The 17,011-nt window shown below is 41.2% G+C and overlaps 2 protein-coding genes across 4 annotated transcripts in view; one reads left to right on the top strand and one right to left on the bottom strand.

Annotated features, from left to right (window-relative positions):
* ccn4a (cellular communication network factor 4a) overlaps positions 1-17,011 on the top strand; it is a 57,568-nt gene that overhangs the window by 15,105 nt on the left and 25,452 nt on the right. The window lies entirely within an intron of this gene.
* sla1a (Src like adaptor 1a) lies at positions 4,892-16,636 on the bottom strand. Of its 2 annotated transcripts, none has more exons than XM_057828611.1 (8): positions 16,489-16,636; positions 16,235-16,410; positions 15,945-16,044; positions 11,399-11,485; positions 11,218-11,321; positions 9,036-9,167; positions 8,846-8,957; positions 4,892-8,777 (listed from the first exon to the last, which is right to left on the bottom strand). In XM_057828611.1, exons 2-8 carry the CDS (start codon positions 16,305-16,307, stop codon positions 8,582-8,584), a joined length of 804 nt encoding a protein of 267 aa, XP_057684594.1. In that variant the 5' UTR covers positions 16,308-16,410; positions 16,489-16,636; the 3' UTR covers positions 4,892-8,581. The 2 variants fall into 2 exon arrangements, with proteins under 2 accessions (XP_057684594.1, XP_057684595.1); XM_057828612.1 differs by having other exon boundaries at positions 16,235-16,405; positions 16,489-16,625.

Raw genomic sequence — 17,011 nt, 5'->3', positions numbered from 1 at the left:
AGGAAGTGGTCAGATTAGAATTTTGGGTGAGGACTTCCTTTTTGCACCAAAATGCCTCAGATGTGTACACTTTGTTGCATTCTGCGGAGAAGTGAAATGTGTATATGGGATAACAGTATACCAATGCTAACATAAAATTTCAATTAATAAGGAAGAACTCACAAAGTGCAAGGAGGAGCAAGAAAACATTGATTTTGAGTGTTCCATCCTTCCATCCTGGAGGTGAAGTCAGACGTTTAGACAGCTGCAAGGGAGGATGTGGAGATTAGACAATGAGAACCGTAACACAGTTGCTCTTTCTTCATTTCCCCCTCTCAATTCCCTCTTCTCATCAAATCCTCACATCTCACTGTCATGTGTTTGATAAGGTGAGGCTGAAACTCACCGGTTCTAACATTAGGTATTGTATGGGTGCATAGAAAATTTGCGTGGTATTATTTAGGATTGATTTCATTTTAAATTCAAAACTTCAAAAGACTGAATGTTTAACTAAGCGTGGTCAATTTTCTCGGGAACCTTTTGATGACGTTTGATAGGGGGACCTTGCCTCCCTGCCTCTCTTACTGTTTCACCTTGCTGTTTGATCGCTGTCGATCTGAATAAATTGTCACGATTTCTTTAAACCTTTCAAAATGGAACCAGTACAAAGGGTTAAGACTAAGGTGAACGCGCAGATTTTGGCCTTTTATCCGGGATGTTATGGTCCCGTCAGCCCGGGTCGTTGGAGCTGCGCCAGCGCGGGTCCGGCGGTTTGGCTGGCTTGATTCCGGCAGTCTGGCTAAAAGGTCAGATTCCTTCAATATATCAATATACATACTTGTGTATACTGCATATTTAACATACAGTAAGCTCTCATGACATGAGCACCACACCTAGCGAGCAAATTTTCACCATCTGAGCGCCAGAAAAGCCTCTCTCGCTTGACGTGTCCCATTTTCTCAGCGTCCTGCTGGGGGTCACACGAGCATGCAGGTAGTCCCCGGGTTACGAACAAGTTCCTACACTAGAGACGTAACTTAAATTTCCACATAAGTCCGAATGAAGCCTTTAAGTATCCCTAGAGAAACCATAAATCGCAAAATAACTACCCAAAAACATGTGTTATACTGTACACTGAACGAGATGGTACCTTTTCTCGTAGGCACCGTCTAACTGTTTGGATTATTCTAACACACTTAAAATAATCAATCAGGTATCTTTCCTTGTATTTACCGATCGACTGTTTGTATTACTCTAACCCAACCAATTAAAAATAAATAGCACTTATATTCTTCCTGTTTGCCTTAATCTTTTATATATTTGATATCGTGCATAAGAGATACATGACGCCTTCTTATCACGGAAGCCCAACGCGTGCTTCATGCAACTGACTGAGCAAGATTCACGCTGACGAGGCAAGACATCTACAAGCCCACGTCTGCACCACCAACACTTGCACTCAGTTCTCCCTGATAGTCCAGAACAAATTTGCGGGACGCCCTGTCCCAACACAAGGAACACCGGAGAACGCCCGATATCCAATTAATAACATGACTGAATAGACTCCAAGAGCCCCTTTGACACTGAGGTGGCAAAATCCACAACCCTCGTTGCCCTGACAACAGTAACTCCCGAATCCTCCTGTCCAGTCCACAAACCGACAATCCTAAACAATGCCCAAGCACACCCTTCTTCTGCCCACAACCCTCCACGCGAGAGTCTTCAAAAAGACTGAATGTTTAACTAATCGCTGTCATTTTTTCTCGGGAACCTTTTGTTGACTTTGACCCTGAATCCTCGCCTGGCCTTCTTATAGCTTTCAAAGTAGTCAGTACAAGGGGTTAACACTAAAGTGAACGCGCGGAGTTTGGCCTTTTGGCCGGGTTGTCGGTATCTCGCCGGCCCGGGTCGTTGAATCTGTGCCAGCGCGGGTCTGGCGGTTCGGCTGGCGTGATTCCGGCAATCTGGCTAAAAGGTCAAATTCCTTTAACATCATATTAATAAAATAAAGTAAAAAATAAGATACTGTACTTACCATCAATGCTGGTGGATGGTGAAAAAAGGTACACCGAGTATGCCAGCATGTTCACAGGTGGGGACACAAGAGTTCTTGTTTCACTGATGTTTACTGTAGTTTTACTTTTAAACCAAAGACACACTGTAGAATGTGAAATCAAATAAGAACCTGTATTACACATTCAGACAAGCTTAGTAAAACTCTGACGCAACAAATTTAAATGGCTCTTCATAATGTAACTTCTTCTTGAAGCGACTTTAAGACTTGCCACTTTTTACTGCCCTGAAAGTCTTTGTCTCTTACGTATTTCTTCCCACGTGTCACCTGTAAGTACATGCTTAGTCTTCTTTCTTCCTTGCCACTTTAACTGCTTTGAACAAATCACAGGGTCCCCAAACGACTGTTAAAAGTGATTTCTAGGGAGAGGTTTGTAGGATTGTTTTAGTTGTGGTGTGGACTCCCAAGTTGTCCTCTATAGATCATATAGCCGTACTAAAAATACTCAATATAGGCCAGGATGTGGTCAAAATGGTCATTGAACTTCAAGTAAAATCGTCATCGTGCATTTGCGAGTACATGAGTGAGTCTCAAAGATTCCACCCTAAAATGACCTACAGGAGATGAAGAGGCTTTCTACTGAGGAGTCACGCACACAAACATTCGATGTTGACTTTACGGGAGCAGACATGATTTGATCCTGCGATCCTTTTTACAGCAACAAAACGCTGAGTCGTCCGCTCTCGTGCTTTTTAATGAACACGCAAGCTTGTAAAACACGTCAAAGCCAGGCACGAGAAAGAAGCCATTAACTTGAGCAGATCCGAATGAAGATGCAGACGCAGGATTTCCTTTGCCCTTTTGGTAGCGTTTGCCAAAATGTTGCATACTTTTTCACTGGATCAGCAAGGAATGTTAGATCTCTTTTGCTTAGATTTTGTGTGCACCAGAGAGTATTTGTGTGCCTTTGCCTTTCACACACAGGCCAGAACTGCGTTTCATTCCCATGCCAATTGCCTTTAACGTGAATGAATGAACAGGATTACTATGATGCAGTTTCCTTTAGAGTCAGCTAGTTGTTGTTCCAAATGCTGCCACTGTCCACTGAAATGGAACATGTAAAAGGAAGCACTTTACTGCTATTTTGGCCTCCCTTCAATGGATGCCTGTGCACTTTAGAGTTCATTTAAAAATGTGGCTATTTATTTTCAGATCTCTGATTCAATTCAATTCAATTCAATTTCATTTGTATAGCCCTGGATCACAACAACGTTGTCTCAAAGGGCTTTGCAGAGGCAATATGATACACAATCAGAAACAGCAAATGAAGCAACAAAGATGAATAAATAAATTCAAGTCCTGGGTATCCCCCATCCTTAGACCCTCCATGTCGGCAAGGAAAAACTCCAAAAACTCCAGAGTCTTTGGGAGAAAATGAGAAACCTTGGGGAGTACCACAGTCAGGAGAGATCCACTCCCAGGACGGATAGACAGGAAACCCCAGGACTGCTAATGGGAATTAGCAGGCAAAGTTACAGTCCGTAAAGATGCAGTGGAGTAAAGGAACAAGAAGAGGTCCACCTAGCCAGATGAGACGGGGGTAGCAACGAGGACGTCCATCCAGCCAGGGGTCCGGACAGTCAGGAGGCTGCAGCTGAAAAATAGCCCCTCCCCAGAGGGGAGGGGGGAAAGGGGACACCGGGTGACTAGTGATGAAGAGACTAGACAACTAGATATTAACATTAGAAAATAGAAATAAAGTAAGATAAGTGGTAGGTAGAGTGAGAAAAAGGAGATAGAACTCAGTGGCTGTACTTCCCCCAGCTTTATAGCTTCTAGTGCAGCTTAGACTAAACCAGGGGTCGCGTTAACCGAATATTTTCCGTCGTTGACCGATTTTTAAAAACGGTGACGGAAAAAACTGAAGTCCATCTGTCATTTTGACCGGTTGCAATCCACACCCCAGACCACAGGGTGGCGAGTGAGCATATTAATTAGCTATTGTCTCTCTTGATACATGATGTCGTTGGCCTTACTCTGAAAAAATGTCAAGGCAACTGAGTGTCCGAAGTTTCTTCAAAAAGCCCCAAAACGACGATGGTGTTGATAAAAGAGGTGAAAAAACAGGGACTGCACAAGCGCGTACGCAATTCAAGTCCATGCGCACCAGGAGAAAAGTGTGAGACTACGTTCAGGCCACAGCAGGTGAACTGTTAATTTCATTGTTCCATATGCTACATATGGTAGGCTACCTACCTACTGGGGCCTCAGTGACGTTTCTTATTCTCGCTATATGATTATACAACTTTAACATTTGTTAATAATACGCTCTGTGTGTCGTATCATCCATCGCTTTTCCTTTTTAAATGGGCAGTTATAAGCGAACGCAAGAAGTAACAACGGGAACATTTTTAAACAGGCATTTCACGGGAGAGCATTTCGACTCTTCGGCCAATCATATAGCGAGAGCGAGTGGATAGTGAGGGGACCACGCGAGGCTTTTAAGTGTCTCTGTCACGTGACTGTCGTAGCCGATGTAGGCGCTTGAACCTACACCGGTAACACGCTCGGCCAAATGGACACACAAGTACGGAAGGTGAATTATGCCAAACAAAGGGTCACCACAATGTCATTATCATCATTTAAAAAATTTAAGTGACGGGTAAAAATAGATTATGACCGGATTTTTATGACCCTGTCAGTCAAAATGACAGACAACGAAAAAGTCTAGCGCAACCTCTGGACTAAACATAATATTTTTCCCATCACCCGCTAACTCAATGCTAATATGCAATGGTAGATGCCATTGTGTGAAAAGATACCAGTTAAAAACCAAAAATGTCCTTCATAAAAAATGTAAAAAGCATTGAAATGAGTGTGAAAAGAATTGAGCTCATATAATGTGGGACAAAATTTTTTTTTATTTTTTTGGGGGCTGGACAGCCCAGCCCTAGTTTCAACACAACATAAGACTCTTGGCTAACCTCACTTGTGTCAATACATTTCACACAAAACAGCAACATTGAGTAAGAACAACTTTGAAAGGTACTTTTCTGACAAAATATCTACAGTATGATGGTGCTGTATACAGTAAAGTGATGTGGGTTGTATTGCGTTGGTGGAGAAGTTTACTAACACATTGTTGGTTTGTTTCATATGGATGTGATGTGTGAGTTTATCCTCAAAGATGATTTTTTTTTTTAAGAAGAAGAAGAAGAGACAGCTCCCGTTTGAACAACTCAACTTTTTTCCCACTGGCTGACAGAACGGCTGGCTCACGCAATTGTTTACATTCTCAGCCATACTTATTATACAGTACTTCAACGCTCATCAGCACAAACTTGTTTTTTTAGACACTTTGTTTGTACATATAAAGTGCAAAGATTTGTTTGCTTTTGTTAAAATATCTCAATATTTACATTGTGCAGACACAATCATCTAATAGGATACAGCAGGTGTTAGGCTAGAACGGGGGTCGGCAAACTTTCACACTCAAAGGGCCATTCCGACAGTTTCCACAGAAAAAACCAACACACATATATGGACTCGACTATAAATATATAAATGTTCTGTGGTGTATATTTGACTTAACAAGAGTTTAAACATATTTTAGTAAGCAGAAGAAGTGCTCAGCTTTTACACGTTGTTATTCACAGAACACTCACGCAAGCATGGGCTCACCAACTCTGTAAAGTCACGGGTGCCACTCAGAAAGTGTACACTTGAGGGTGCGCCTTCAACCGTGACTTTACATAGTTGGTGAATTCATGACCTTCATGAATGTACACACAATACCATATGCCTGACTTAATTCGCCTACTGAAGGAAAGTTAACCTTCTTTGTTATATCTCGCGAGTGCTAGAATAAATGAAGTAATAGTATGTTTTCTCGTATTTACTGTTTGACTGTTTGTATTACTATAACACACTTAATATAATGTGTTCTATCAGGGAATACCATCTTTTCTCCTATTTACTGTATTCCTCTAACACACCCAATATAAAATAAATAGCATTTACATCATGTTTAAAAAAACAAACAAGCAAACAAGCAGAATATATTTGACATAGGGCATAAGAGATACATGTCTCCTTCTGACCAAAGAAGCCCAACACGTGCGTCATGCAGCTGACTGAGCAAGATGGACGCTGACAACCAGGTAATAGGCAAGACATCTACAAGCCCAGGTCTGCAACACCAAATCCCACAATCAGCTCTTCAGGACAGTCCAGAACAAATGGCGGGAAGTCCAGTCCCAACACAAGAAACACCGGAGAACATCCGATATCCGACTGATAAAATGACTGACAAGAGCCCCTTTGACGCTGAGGCGGGCAAAATCTCCCTCTGCGGTTGCCTCAGTAACGGTGACTTAGCAACTGTGACGCATGAACTAAACAGCCCAAACTGCAATAGAAGATTATCCTAAACAACGGCCAAACACACCTTCTTTCGGACCACGGCCCGACTCACCAGAGCCTTTAAAAGACTGAATGCTTCACTAATCGTTGTCATGTTTTTTTGGGAACCTTTTGTTGATTTGTGATATGGTGACCCTGAGTCTCCAAACTACCTACAAATTCAAAACTACCCGGGATCATGTCACACGGCGGCGGGGTTGTCAATTGTCTTCGCTGACCGGCAACCCGCCCGGCGGCGAGCAAGTTACAGCTCGTCCCCTGCTGCGGGCAGGAGAGCTCGTTTGCCGGGCAAGCAGCTGGAGAGTTACCACCGGACAAACCGGCTGATGTTGGAGGAACACGTAGCTGCCACACGGTCAACACGATTATGGCGTAAATTAATGCTTAACTACACAGCGAAGACAAATGGTAAGAGAGCGGCATGCAGTTGTTGTGCAGCTAACATGGCAGGATGTGTCTGAGGAGAACTTTTCTACATGTCTATCCATGATCAAACTTAAGTCCTTTATTTTAAGGAAGTTTGTAGTGTTTACTTTGTAATCGCTGTATTTGCGGCCATTTTTAACACAGAGTTGCAATTTCTGATGGGGTGGAAAATTTGACAGAACACTGGGCACACGAAGAGGGCAATAAGCCAAATATAGCACACTCCCAGCGGGGAATGTGTGACAACTCGTCGGCCGAGTGGCATTTTTGGTGGACAATCAGCCACAAAATGCAAGCAACCTCCGTATTAAAACGTGTGTCATGATCCCAGTATTTGACATAATCCAAAACACGATGTTTACTCCCTTCCTCGTAAGTCCAATGGTCCCACAGTTGGCTCACACGCCTCTCCCTGGTGCAGCTACAAAAGCCTGCAGCACATTTGGCTGGCGTGATGCGAAAAATAAACGAATTAATCCGCAAAATCTGCATGCTATAAAGCAATGCTGTATTGTGAGATGCTGACCCGGGTGACGTCACATTCGCATTAGTCCTAAACCCGAGACTGGAGCCGTAAGTTTCATTTTCATGGCGCGGGATTCAAAAACTAAATATATAAAATGATCGCTTCCACGCACATCCAAGTGGTCCAATTCATTCAGGAGCAGAAAACACAGTGTGAAATATGAAATAAACATGCTTTTTGGTGTCATACGCACTTTAAGACTAAGGTGAACGTGCGGTCAGTTTGGCATTTTGGCCGGGTTGTTGGGTTTCGCCGGCCCGGGTCGTTGGATCTGCGCCAGTGCGGGTCCGCCGCGTGATTCCGGCAATCTGGCTAAAAGGTCAGATTCCTTCGATTAAATAGTGCTGCAACGATTAATCGATTAACTCGAGTATTCGATTAGAAAAAAAATATTCGAATTAAATGTTGCTGCCTCAAGTATTCGTTTAATTAAGGTGGCGTTGTAATGGTTTGTTTTGAAAGTATTTGCATATAGTTTTATTGATTTGGGTGGATACACTGCCCTCTAGTCTGCCTCATTTCACATGGCTGAATCCAGCTGCTCCCTGTTAAGTTTTTGTTTGAGCTAATATTTTATTAATGCATTCATAATTTAGTTTGAAGGTATATTTAGCCGTTTTTTTGTGGGAATGTGTTTTAACTATTAAGAGTATTGTAAAATGTTATAGCATTTAAACTAGTGGACTTTTGCTATGTAAGTTAGTCAATTGCTCTTTTGTTGCACATATATCCTCTTTTTATGCCGTTTGAGGCTCAGGTCAGGTATTTTGATTTGTTTTTTAAATGTTCCTTATCCGATTACTCGAACTAACTAGTCCATCAATTAATCGACTACTAAAATAATCGATAACTGCAGGCCTAATATATACCATATATTCTCTATACATACAGTAAATATAAAACTGAGCTGCATCAGCGGGTTCCAAGAGCCACCGGTTGCTGGCCCCTTGGCTAGAATGTCACAGAAACTTTGAGTTATGTAAATGAGACTGTGGATAGTCCAGTGACAGAGGGAAAATTCAGCAGATAACCAAGTCAGGCCTGACGATTTTGGGGAAACTTAAATATAAATATGTCAGAATGTCTTGGTCATAAAAGGTTCAAATGATGACCGTACTCGATTGTGGAAACTTTTGCCAGTCAAATCTGATGGTTTCAGTTCTTTTTGACTAGTGCAGTCTCCCTTGAGGGGGCGGGTGTCTGCACGGCAGGAATTAAATATCACGGTAGTCAAGGTTCATCGGGCCATTTTCAGGGAGCAAGTAAACAGATTTGCTTTTCTTCCGCCTGCTTCCTGCTTTCATGCTTTGGGCTTCTTCGCACCCGGAGAAGGACAGGTAGGCGGCCATGCTGTTCCTTACGCCGTAGCTCAGCATGGCATCGTTGCTGCCACTGCTTGTCGGCTGTATCCTGGTTAAGAAGATGTTTAGGGAATAAACGAGTGCGTCTGCACGGTGATCACCGCCACTCGGCTTTACCTGTCGTTTTTCTTGTGACGTCTCATGACGACCGGCGGAGCGTCTGCCGGGGCCACCGTTTGGTTGGACTGACACGGTGATGTCAACACGCAGCACAGGCCGTGTTCAAAATCTTTCAATGAGAAACAAGTCACTGTCAAGCCTCATCACAGTCCTGCATTTTGTTTTTGTTTGTTTTTTACTCCCTCACCAGAGTAGTAGTTGATCATGTCTTCCAAACACTGGAAAGTGAGGCCCGGGGATATGTAGTACCAATGGTTGTCCAATCGGGAGATACGATAGTGCCGTATGGTGCTGTGTTTGACTGACAGCACATACGCACCTGAGAACGCACAACATACATTTAAATTTAGTCAGAAATTTCCAGTTATACTGTAATTCCAAGGTCAGAGTCCAGTTCTTTTAGGCAGTTTTTCTTTTTCTTTTTTTTTAATTAAAAAGCAGAACTTCATGGCCGTGTGCTGTAACGCAGATCATTTATCTCACATGCTTAATCATTGTATACATGTGTTATGAAAGGCTAGAAGTGCTAGTCTTCATGTTTGAATCCACCAACTAATGCAATAACAATGCATGCTTAATAGCAGAATAATAACTTTTTAATATCCCAATTTTGTGCAACTCCAAAAATCCAATTCAGATAGCAAACCCGTCCTGATACATGTAATCGTGGACTTAACACAAAATGAGCTAAAATGTCCAAAATGAAATGAAAGGAATAATTGACAAATAAATCACGTTTACAGTAGTTACCCCAAAGTGCTACTAGGAGACGTGAAGCATTACGAATCCAGGCAAATAGAACCAGATAATGTCAATGAGTGACCATTTTGCTGAGGTTTTGCACAGTTTTTAATGATAAATTATGTGTGTTATTACTTTTCTTCGTATTTCTTTCTGGTGACACAGTGGTTATATGCGATGAGTCATAGACTTCATAATGTATTGACGGGACATGGGGCCGATAAGTAGGGGGCCTGCATTGTTGGCGAGGCTGTCAAAGCTGACAGAGTGGAATAACAGACGAAGAGCTTTTTTCGTTGAAAATTCGTCTGAATAAATAGTTAAATCCCCAAATTCTTTATAAATATGGATGTAAAACAGTCTAAATTTTGGGTTAAAATCGAGAAGAAGAAAAAACTTGCAGTTAGCGTTAATTTTACGTAAATATGTTGAACTACAATTCTAGTCTGTTAGTAAATGTAGCAAGCGGCCACTTTTCCGGTGGAAGTTCTTGTAAATAAATGCTTAAATCCCTGAATTCTTTATAGGTGTGGACATATAACAGTCTCAGTTCTTGGTTAAAAGCAACAACGACAAAAAAAACTGCATTTATTTTACTTAATATGTTGAAGTATAATGCTAGTCTGTTAGTAAATGTAGCTAGCATCCGTCTGAAGTAAACAGAGCTTTTCCAGTGAAAATTCTTGTGAATAAATGCTTAAATCCTCAAATTCTTTATAGATATGGACGTAAAACAGTCTCGATTATTGGTTAAAAGCAAGAAAAAACATGCAGTTAGCATTTATTTTACTTAATACGTTGAAGTACAATGCTAGTCTGTTAGTAAATGTAGCTAGCGGCCGCCTGATGTAAACAGAGCGTTTCCCGTGAAAATTATTGTGTCCCCGAATTCTTCATAGATATGGATGTAGTATAGTCTTGATTCTTGGTTGAAAGCGAAAAAAAAAACGTACAGTAAGCGTTTATTTTACGTAAATATTTCAAGTACAATGCTAGTCTGTTGGTGAGAGTAGTAGTAGTAAAACAGTCTCGATTCTTGGTTAAAAGCAAAAAAAACTGTGCAGTTAGCATTTATTTTCCGTAAATATTGCGAACTATGATGCCAATGCCGTAGCGGCTAATTTCTCCCGTTGAATTTTTTCACAACTTTTTAAAATGCATGCATGTTACGAAAAATATAATAATTACTTTAATTTATGGGACAAATCACTCCTGAGACAATCCTGCCTGTTTGTATGCGGTACAGCTTTCGTACTTTTGCAACAGAAATCCGGCGTTAGATCGCTGCGTGCTTGTTTGTGAATAGCTCCTCTTGATGTGGGCGGCCCCCTACTTTAATGCGAGGTGCGGTGCATGACCGATCTGAGCCGTCAATACATTATGAAGTGTATGGATGAGTTTATATTTACTTTTATTTGTGCACCATAAATGCAAATGGTGTTTGCTCACTTAGCAAATCCCAAGCATCTCAGTTTAGAGACATCTAGAGGTCATTCTAAGCATAGCTGCTGTGACCAGCCCATGTACATTAACTTTTAAGCCAACATACATATTAGCGCAAAACCGATGCCGATTTTTTGATATTATTTTAAATGCTTCTATCGGTCGATATTATCAGATCAACTCACCTCGCTCTGTGGAGCTCTCCCGTACCAGAAAGGAGCCTACTCTGTTCCCGGGTAGACGTAGAAGCTCCTCGGCCTTCTGCCTCGTCACGCCTTCGAAAAGCCACCTGATAGGGCAAAAATAAATGACCCTATAGCACCTCCTCTTGCAATTTTTGGGGGTTTGTTGTTAAGTTGTACTTACCCGTGATACAATTTTGCCACAAAATTTCTGGGAATTAAATTTTCCTTTCCCGTACAGAGCGAACGGACTTTACACCAGTAGGCCTCTCTGGAAAGAAACGGGTGTAAAAATGAATTGTTTTGGATTAATATGATGATATGTTAAGCATACTCAAAAATTGATCAAAACATTGATTACATTTATCACAAAGAATTTTTTGCAATCCGATGTCGAAAATATTTCGGCAAAAAAATGGCCCAAAAAAATGCTTAGTAGTTTATTACTAAATCAGATTAAATGGTGTTAAATGTGCACACATTTATTAAAACAATCAAATACCCTTGAATGGAATTAAATTCAACTGACTTGTAGCAGACTGTAATATTTGTGAATATCGTATTGTTGTCCAAAGACTCTATATAGTATTGTATTAACATGAAATAGTCAGAACTTCCCTGAACTGCTGTTTCTGAGAGTGCAAGGGCTCGAGACATTGGTCTAAAATAGTATTTCGACTTCCTGCAGAAAGGGCAGCAGATCTCACTTGCTTTGTTTTTCTGTGAGGACACTAACTAAAATTGCTACTCCTCCATTATTCATGGTCAAATCAGACATTTGGTTAGGTCAGAGGTCGGCAACCCAAAATGTTGAAAGAGCCAAATTACAGCAACAAAAAACAAATACCTTAATTTCCCGAATATAAGGTGCACCCGTGTATACTGCGCACCCCAAATTTAAATTATTGTACCCGTTTATAACGCGCACCCTAATTTTAGCACCAATAAACAGAAGAATACAAGAAAACAGCTCGTGTACAGATACAGAAATGTCAGTTTACTGACAGGTGAAACACAGCACAAGCATAGCATATTGGTAGTTCCCGTCGATGGGGGGGGGGCAATCAGGTATGTTGTCCCGGGCCTCAGGACCATAGGGGCCCCTGAATGAATGACCCTTAATTTATTTTACTTTACATTTACATCTTTCTTTTTGATTTAAATCATTGTCTGATTAAATATTATATATATATATACAGTGGGGAGAAGAAGTATTTGATACACTGCCGATTTTGCTGGTTTTCCCACTTGCAAAGCATGTAGAGGTCTGTAATTTGTATCATAAGTTCTCTTCAACTGTGAGGGACGGAATCTAATACAAAAAAAAACAGAAAATCACGTTGTAATATTTTTAAATAATAAATTTGCATTTAATTGCATGAAATAATTATTTGATACATCACAAAAATCGAACTTAATATTTGGTACCGAAAACTTTGTTTGCTATTACAGATACCAAACGTTTCCTGTAGTCCCTGACAAGGTTTGCACACACTGCAGCAGGGATTTTGGCCCACTCCTCCATGCAGATCTTCTCCAGAGCCTTCAGGTTTCGGGGCTGATGCCGGGCAACACGGACTTTCAGCTCCCTCCATAGATTTTCTATCGGGTTCAGATCTGGTGACTGGCTAGGCCACTCCAGGGCCCTTAGATGCTTCTTACGGAGCCACTCTTTAGTTGCCTCGGCTGTGTGCGCTTTGGGTCGTTGTCATGCTGGAAGACCCAGCCACGACCCATCTTCAGGGCTCTCACTGAAGGAAGGAGGTTTGTCAGCCAAGATCTGGCGATGCATAGCCCCATCCATCCTCCCCTCAATATGGTGCAGTCGTCCTGTACCCTTGGCAGAGAAGCAGCCCCAAAAAATGATGTTTCCTCCCCCATGTTTCACGGTTGGGATGGTGTTCTTGGGGTTGTACTCATCCTTCTTTTTCCTCCAAACACGACGAGCCGAGTTTAGACCAAAAAGTTCAATTTTGGTCTCATCCGTTCACATGACCTTCTCCCATTGCTCCTCTGGATCATCCAGATGGTCAGAGTGGCAAACTTCAGACGTGTCTGGACATGCACTGGCTTCAGCAGCGGGACCTTGCGTGCGCTGTAGGATTTTAATCCATGACGATGTAATGTGTTTCCGATGGTTTTCTTCGAGACTGTGGTTCCAGCTCTCTTCAGGTCATTGACCAGGTCCTGCCGTGTAGTTCTGGGCTGATCTCTCACCTTCCTCATGATCAGTGATGCCCCACGAGGTGAGATCTTGCATGGAGCCCCAGAACGAGGCAGATTGACCGTCAACTTGAACTTCTTCCATTTTCTAATAATCGCTCCAACAGTTGTTACCTTCTCACCATGCTGCTTGCTTGTTTTCCTGTAGCCCATCCCAGCCTTGTGCAGGTCTATTATTTTATCCCTGATGTCCTTACACAGCTCTTTGGTCCTGGCCATTGTGGAGAGGTTGGAGTTTGTTTGTTTGAGCATGTGGATAGGTGTCTTTTATATAGGTAACAAGTTCAGACAGGTGCCGTTACTTCCGGTAATGAGTGGAGAACAGGAGGGGTTCTTAAAAAAGAACTAAGAGCTGAAATATTTATTAGTTGGTAATGTATCAAATACTTATTTCATGCAGTTAAATACAAATTTATTATTTAACAATCATACAACGTGATTTTCTGGATTTTTGTATTAGATTTCGTCCCTCACGGTTGAAGAGAACTCATGATACAAATTACAGACCTCTACATGGCTTGCAAGTGGGAAAACCAGCAAAAACGGCAGTGTATCAAATACTTGTTCTCCCCACTGTACACTTAAAAACTTTAACCTATTAAATATATCAAATATTTTTTTTGTTTTACTTTTTTTGCACAACACCCCCCCCTCCCTCTGTCTTAGCAGAGAATGGTTTGACCCCGCTCTGGTGCACTCTACACTACGTGAGTGCCCTGAAGCGGGAAATTAAAATCTGTCATTGTGAGGGTTGGGCATCGTTTGAATTTGAATGATTCCAGTTCCAATTACGATTCCACGTTTCGATTCCAGTTCCGAATGATTATCAATTCCGATTCTTTTAAGAGGCAGGATAAAAAAAAATTTTAAAAATGCATGGTTTATATGTTAGTCTTAACTTCTCAATGATTTTTTTTTAAATTATATGAACTTCTCACAGGGCTAATTTTAACTTGTATATAAATTAGGGCTGTCAAATGATTAAAATTTTTAATCGAGTTAATCACAGCTTAGAAATAATCGGAATTAATCGTAATTCAAACCATCTATTTGATATGCCATATTTTTCTGTAAGTTATTGTTGGAATGGAAAGATAAGACACAAGAAGGATATATACATTCAACATACTGTACATAAGTACTGTATTTGTTTATTATAACAATAAATCAACAAGATGGCATTAACATTATTAACATTCTATTAAAGCGATCCGTGGATAGAAAGACTTGTAGTTCTTAAAAGATAAATGTTATTACAAGTTGTAGAATTTTTATATTAAAACCCTCTTAATATTTTCGTTTTAATAAAATTTGTAAAAATTTTCAAACAAAAAATGAACTAGTAGCTCGCCATTGTTGATGTCAATAATTACACAATGCTCATGGATGGTGCTGAAACCCATCAGTCGCACCCAAGCGCTAGCAGAAGGCGAAAAAACACCAAAAAAACACAAGTAACAAATGGACATGACACTGTCAATTTAATCTGTTTCGAGCGGGGCATGTGCGTTAATTGCGTCGAATATTTTAACGTGATTAATTTTAAAAAATTAATGACCGCCCGTTAACGCGATAATTTTGACAGCCCAAATATAAATATCAGTCTTTGAACTTGAGCAATTTTTTTCCGCTCGGCGGTCAAGGCATCGAAACATGGAATTGAAATTCTAAAATTCGAACGATTCCGGGAGCATCGGACTGATAGAACCGGTTCCCATCGATGCTCGATGCCCAACCCTAGTCATTGTTATAAACTGCAAACATGGCGAGTCATCATGAAGAAAAGAAAAAGAGATGAAGATCATAGAGGTGAACGAGAACAAATGTTTTTAAAAGGTGGACAAGAAGCCAGAGAATTAGGCTGTGGATGGTGATGTCAGTAAGTGAACAACAGCCGCTAACACTGAACATTTACATTCCCTATCACCGTGACCAAAGCCCGATTCGAGTCTCTCACCGGACGCGTGTAGCCTATCTTTGCTGTCAAAAAATCTAGGAGCGTCACTGTTTGAGGGCTTGATAACCCCAAGGATGTGGAGGGGGCAGGCCCAGCATGTTTAGTTATACTGTTTTGTTGTTTAGCAGGCAGGCATAGCACTCTCAGTTGTATTGTATCGTAGCCTACATGGGACAATAGATGGAAATTGTTTGTTTATATTGTGTCACATCACACTACGGTCTGTTAAATTTAACTGTCCATCTCAAATGAAATAATTTGAAAATTTACACTGTCATTGCCTGCAAAGCGTTAAAAGTACTGCGTATGTTGTCGATACAAGGCGGTGGCAGGGGTGGGATGGGGGGCCCTATAATGGTCTCTTGTCCCCGGGTCCCTGCAAGTCTGTTGACAGCTCTGATTAGCTTGGTTGAGGACTCTGTTCATGTGAATGAGAGTATAAATTGCGTGTGTATATGCCCTGCGATAAGCTGGCAACCAGTTCAGAGGTTTCTCGCCCAATGTCGAACGGATAGGCTTCAGCAGAGTGTCAATTCCAGTTTTTGCATACCTAGTGACAATGTTGAGCTTCTCTCCAATCCTGAAGATAGGTTCACTGATGTCAGAATTGGGGTAGTCGGAAAGCACAATCGCCAAGTCGTCCTCGGAGCCTGGAGGTTGGACCAGATTTCAAAAAAAAAAAAAAAAACAGATGATAACCTCTGATTTAAGGTTAACATCAATCAGTCACACCAAAGATTTTAAATCCTTTGCTTTGCCTTGTCTTTAATTGTCACTGTAAAAGTGGCTTGTACTAGCAATCTTAACATTGTTTTTAAGTAACTTGTGGGGAGATCTTACCTTTCCAAACAGTGCTGTCATCCCTGCTAGTAAGGCTGTTACAGGTGCTTACGCCTCGCATCATGTTACCCATCCTGAAGTCTGTCTTCCTCCGAGCAGCTCACACTCTTAACATACCGTGCGCAATGGGAACGCCGACTGACATTACGTCGTCTGGTTTTGCCTTGCCCTCTGCCCTGAATGCAAGTGCAAAGTTACACAAAAAAACGTTTTGCAAGTTGTGAACTTTGAGTAACCCACAAACAAAAACTCACCAGTAATGACATCAAGTGTTGTAACTGTGGCGTCCTGTCATTTTGGTGGCGTGTCGTAGTTTAGAGACGGTTTAGAACAGAATTGACCGGATCGCTTGCGGATCTGACTGGCTGATTCACGATGCACTTCCTACCACAAAAAGAGGAAGAGGGCCACCCATCAGTGTTTCAATAATTCTTTTCTCATGATTGTTGCATGAGTTTCTTAAACATGCAAACCTGAATTGCGTCAATCATGACTCACTCTGGTTGAGTTATCTAAACAGTGATCCTAACTAGAGTTGTGCAACTTTTTAACTGATAACCGATGTTGTCCAACTCCAAAATTTGATACCGATATCAATCCTATACCAATATATGCGGTCATGGATGTGGACATATCATTGCTAATTGCATTGTAAATGCTTTAATAATGATAAATGTAACAACTTCAAGGTTTTCCAAATAAAATAATTTAAATATTCTGTGAAAAATAAGAGAACAACTTAGTAAGTAAAAGTGTCTAAAAAAATGTCCCATATTT

The sequence above is a fragment of the Corythoichthys intestinalis genome, chromosome 22, assembly GCF_030265065.1.
Source record: "Corythoichthys intestinalis isolate RoL2023-P3 chromosome 22, ASM3026506v1, whole genome shotgun sequence".
Taxonomy (NCBI): Eukaryota; Metazoa; Chordata; class Actinopteri; order Syngnathiformes; family Syngnathidae; genus Corythoichthys; species Corythoichthys intestinalis.
This window is presented reverse-complemented; position numbering and strand designations above follow the sequence as displayed.

What these genes read in the sequence shown, in the direction of transcription:
- sla1a (XM_057828611.1), bottom strand. Translation starts at nt 16,307, where the DNA reads ATGGGTAACATGATGCGAGGCGTAAGCACCTGTAACAGCCTTACTAGC. An exon ending in TGACAGCACTGTTTGGAAAG is followed by an intron (nt 16,045 to 16,234) that starts GTAAGATCTCCC and finishes TCCAACCTCCAG; the next exon opens with GCTCCGAGGACGACTTGGCG. An exon ending in AAGCTCAACATTGTCACTAG is followed by an intron (nt 11,486 to 15,944) that starts GTATGCAAAAAC and finishes GTTTCTTTCCAG; the next exon opens with AGAGGCCTACTGGTGTAAAG.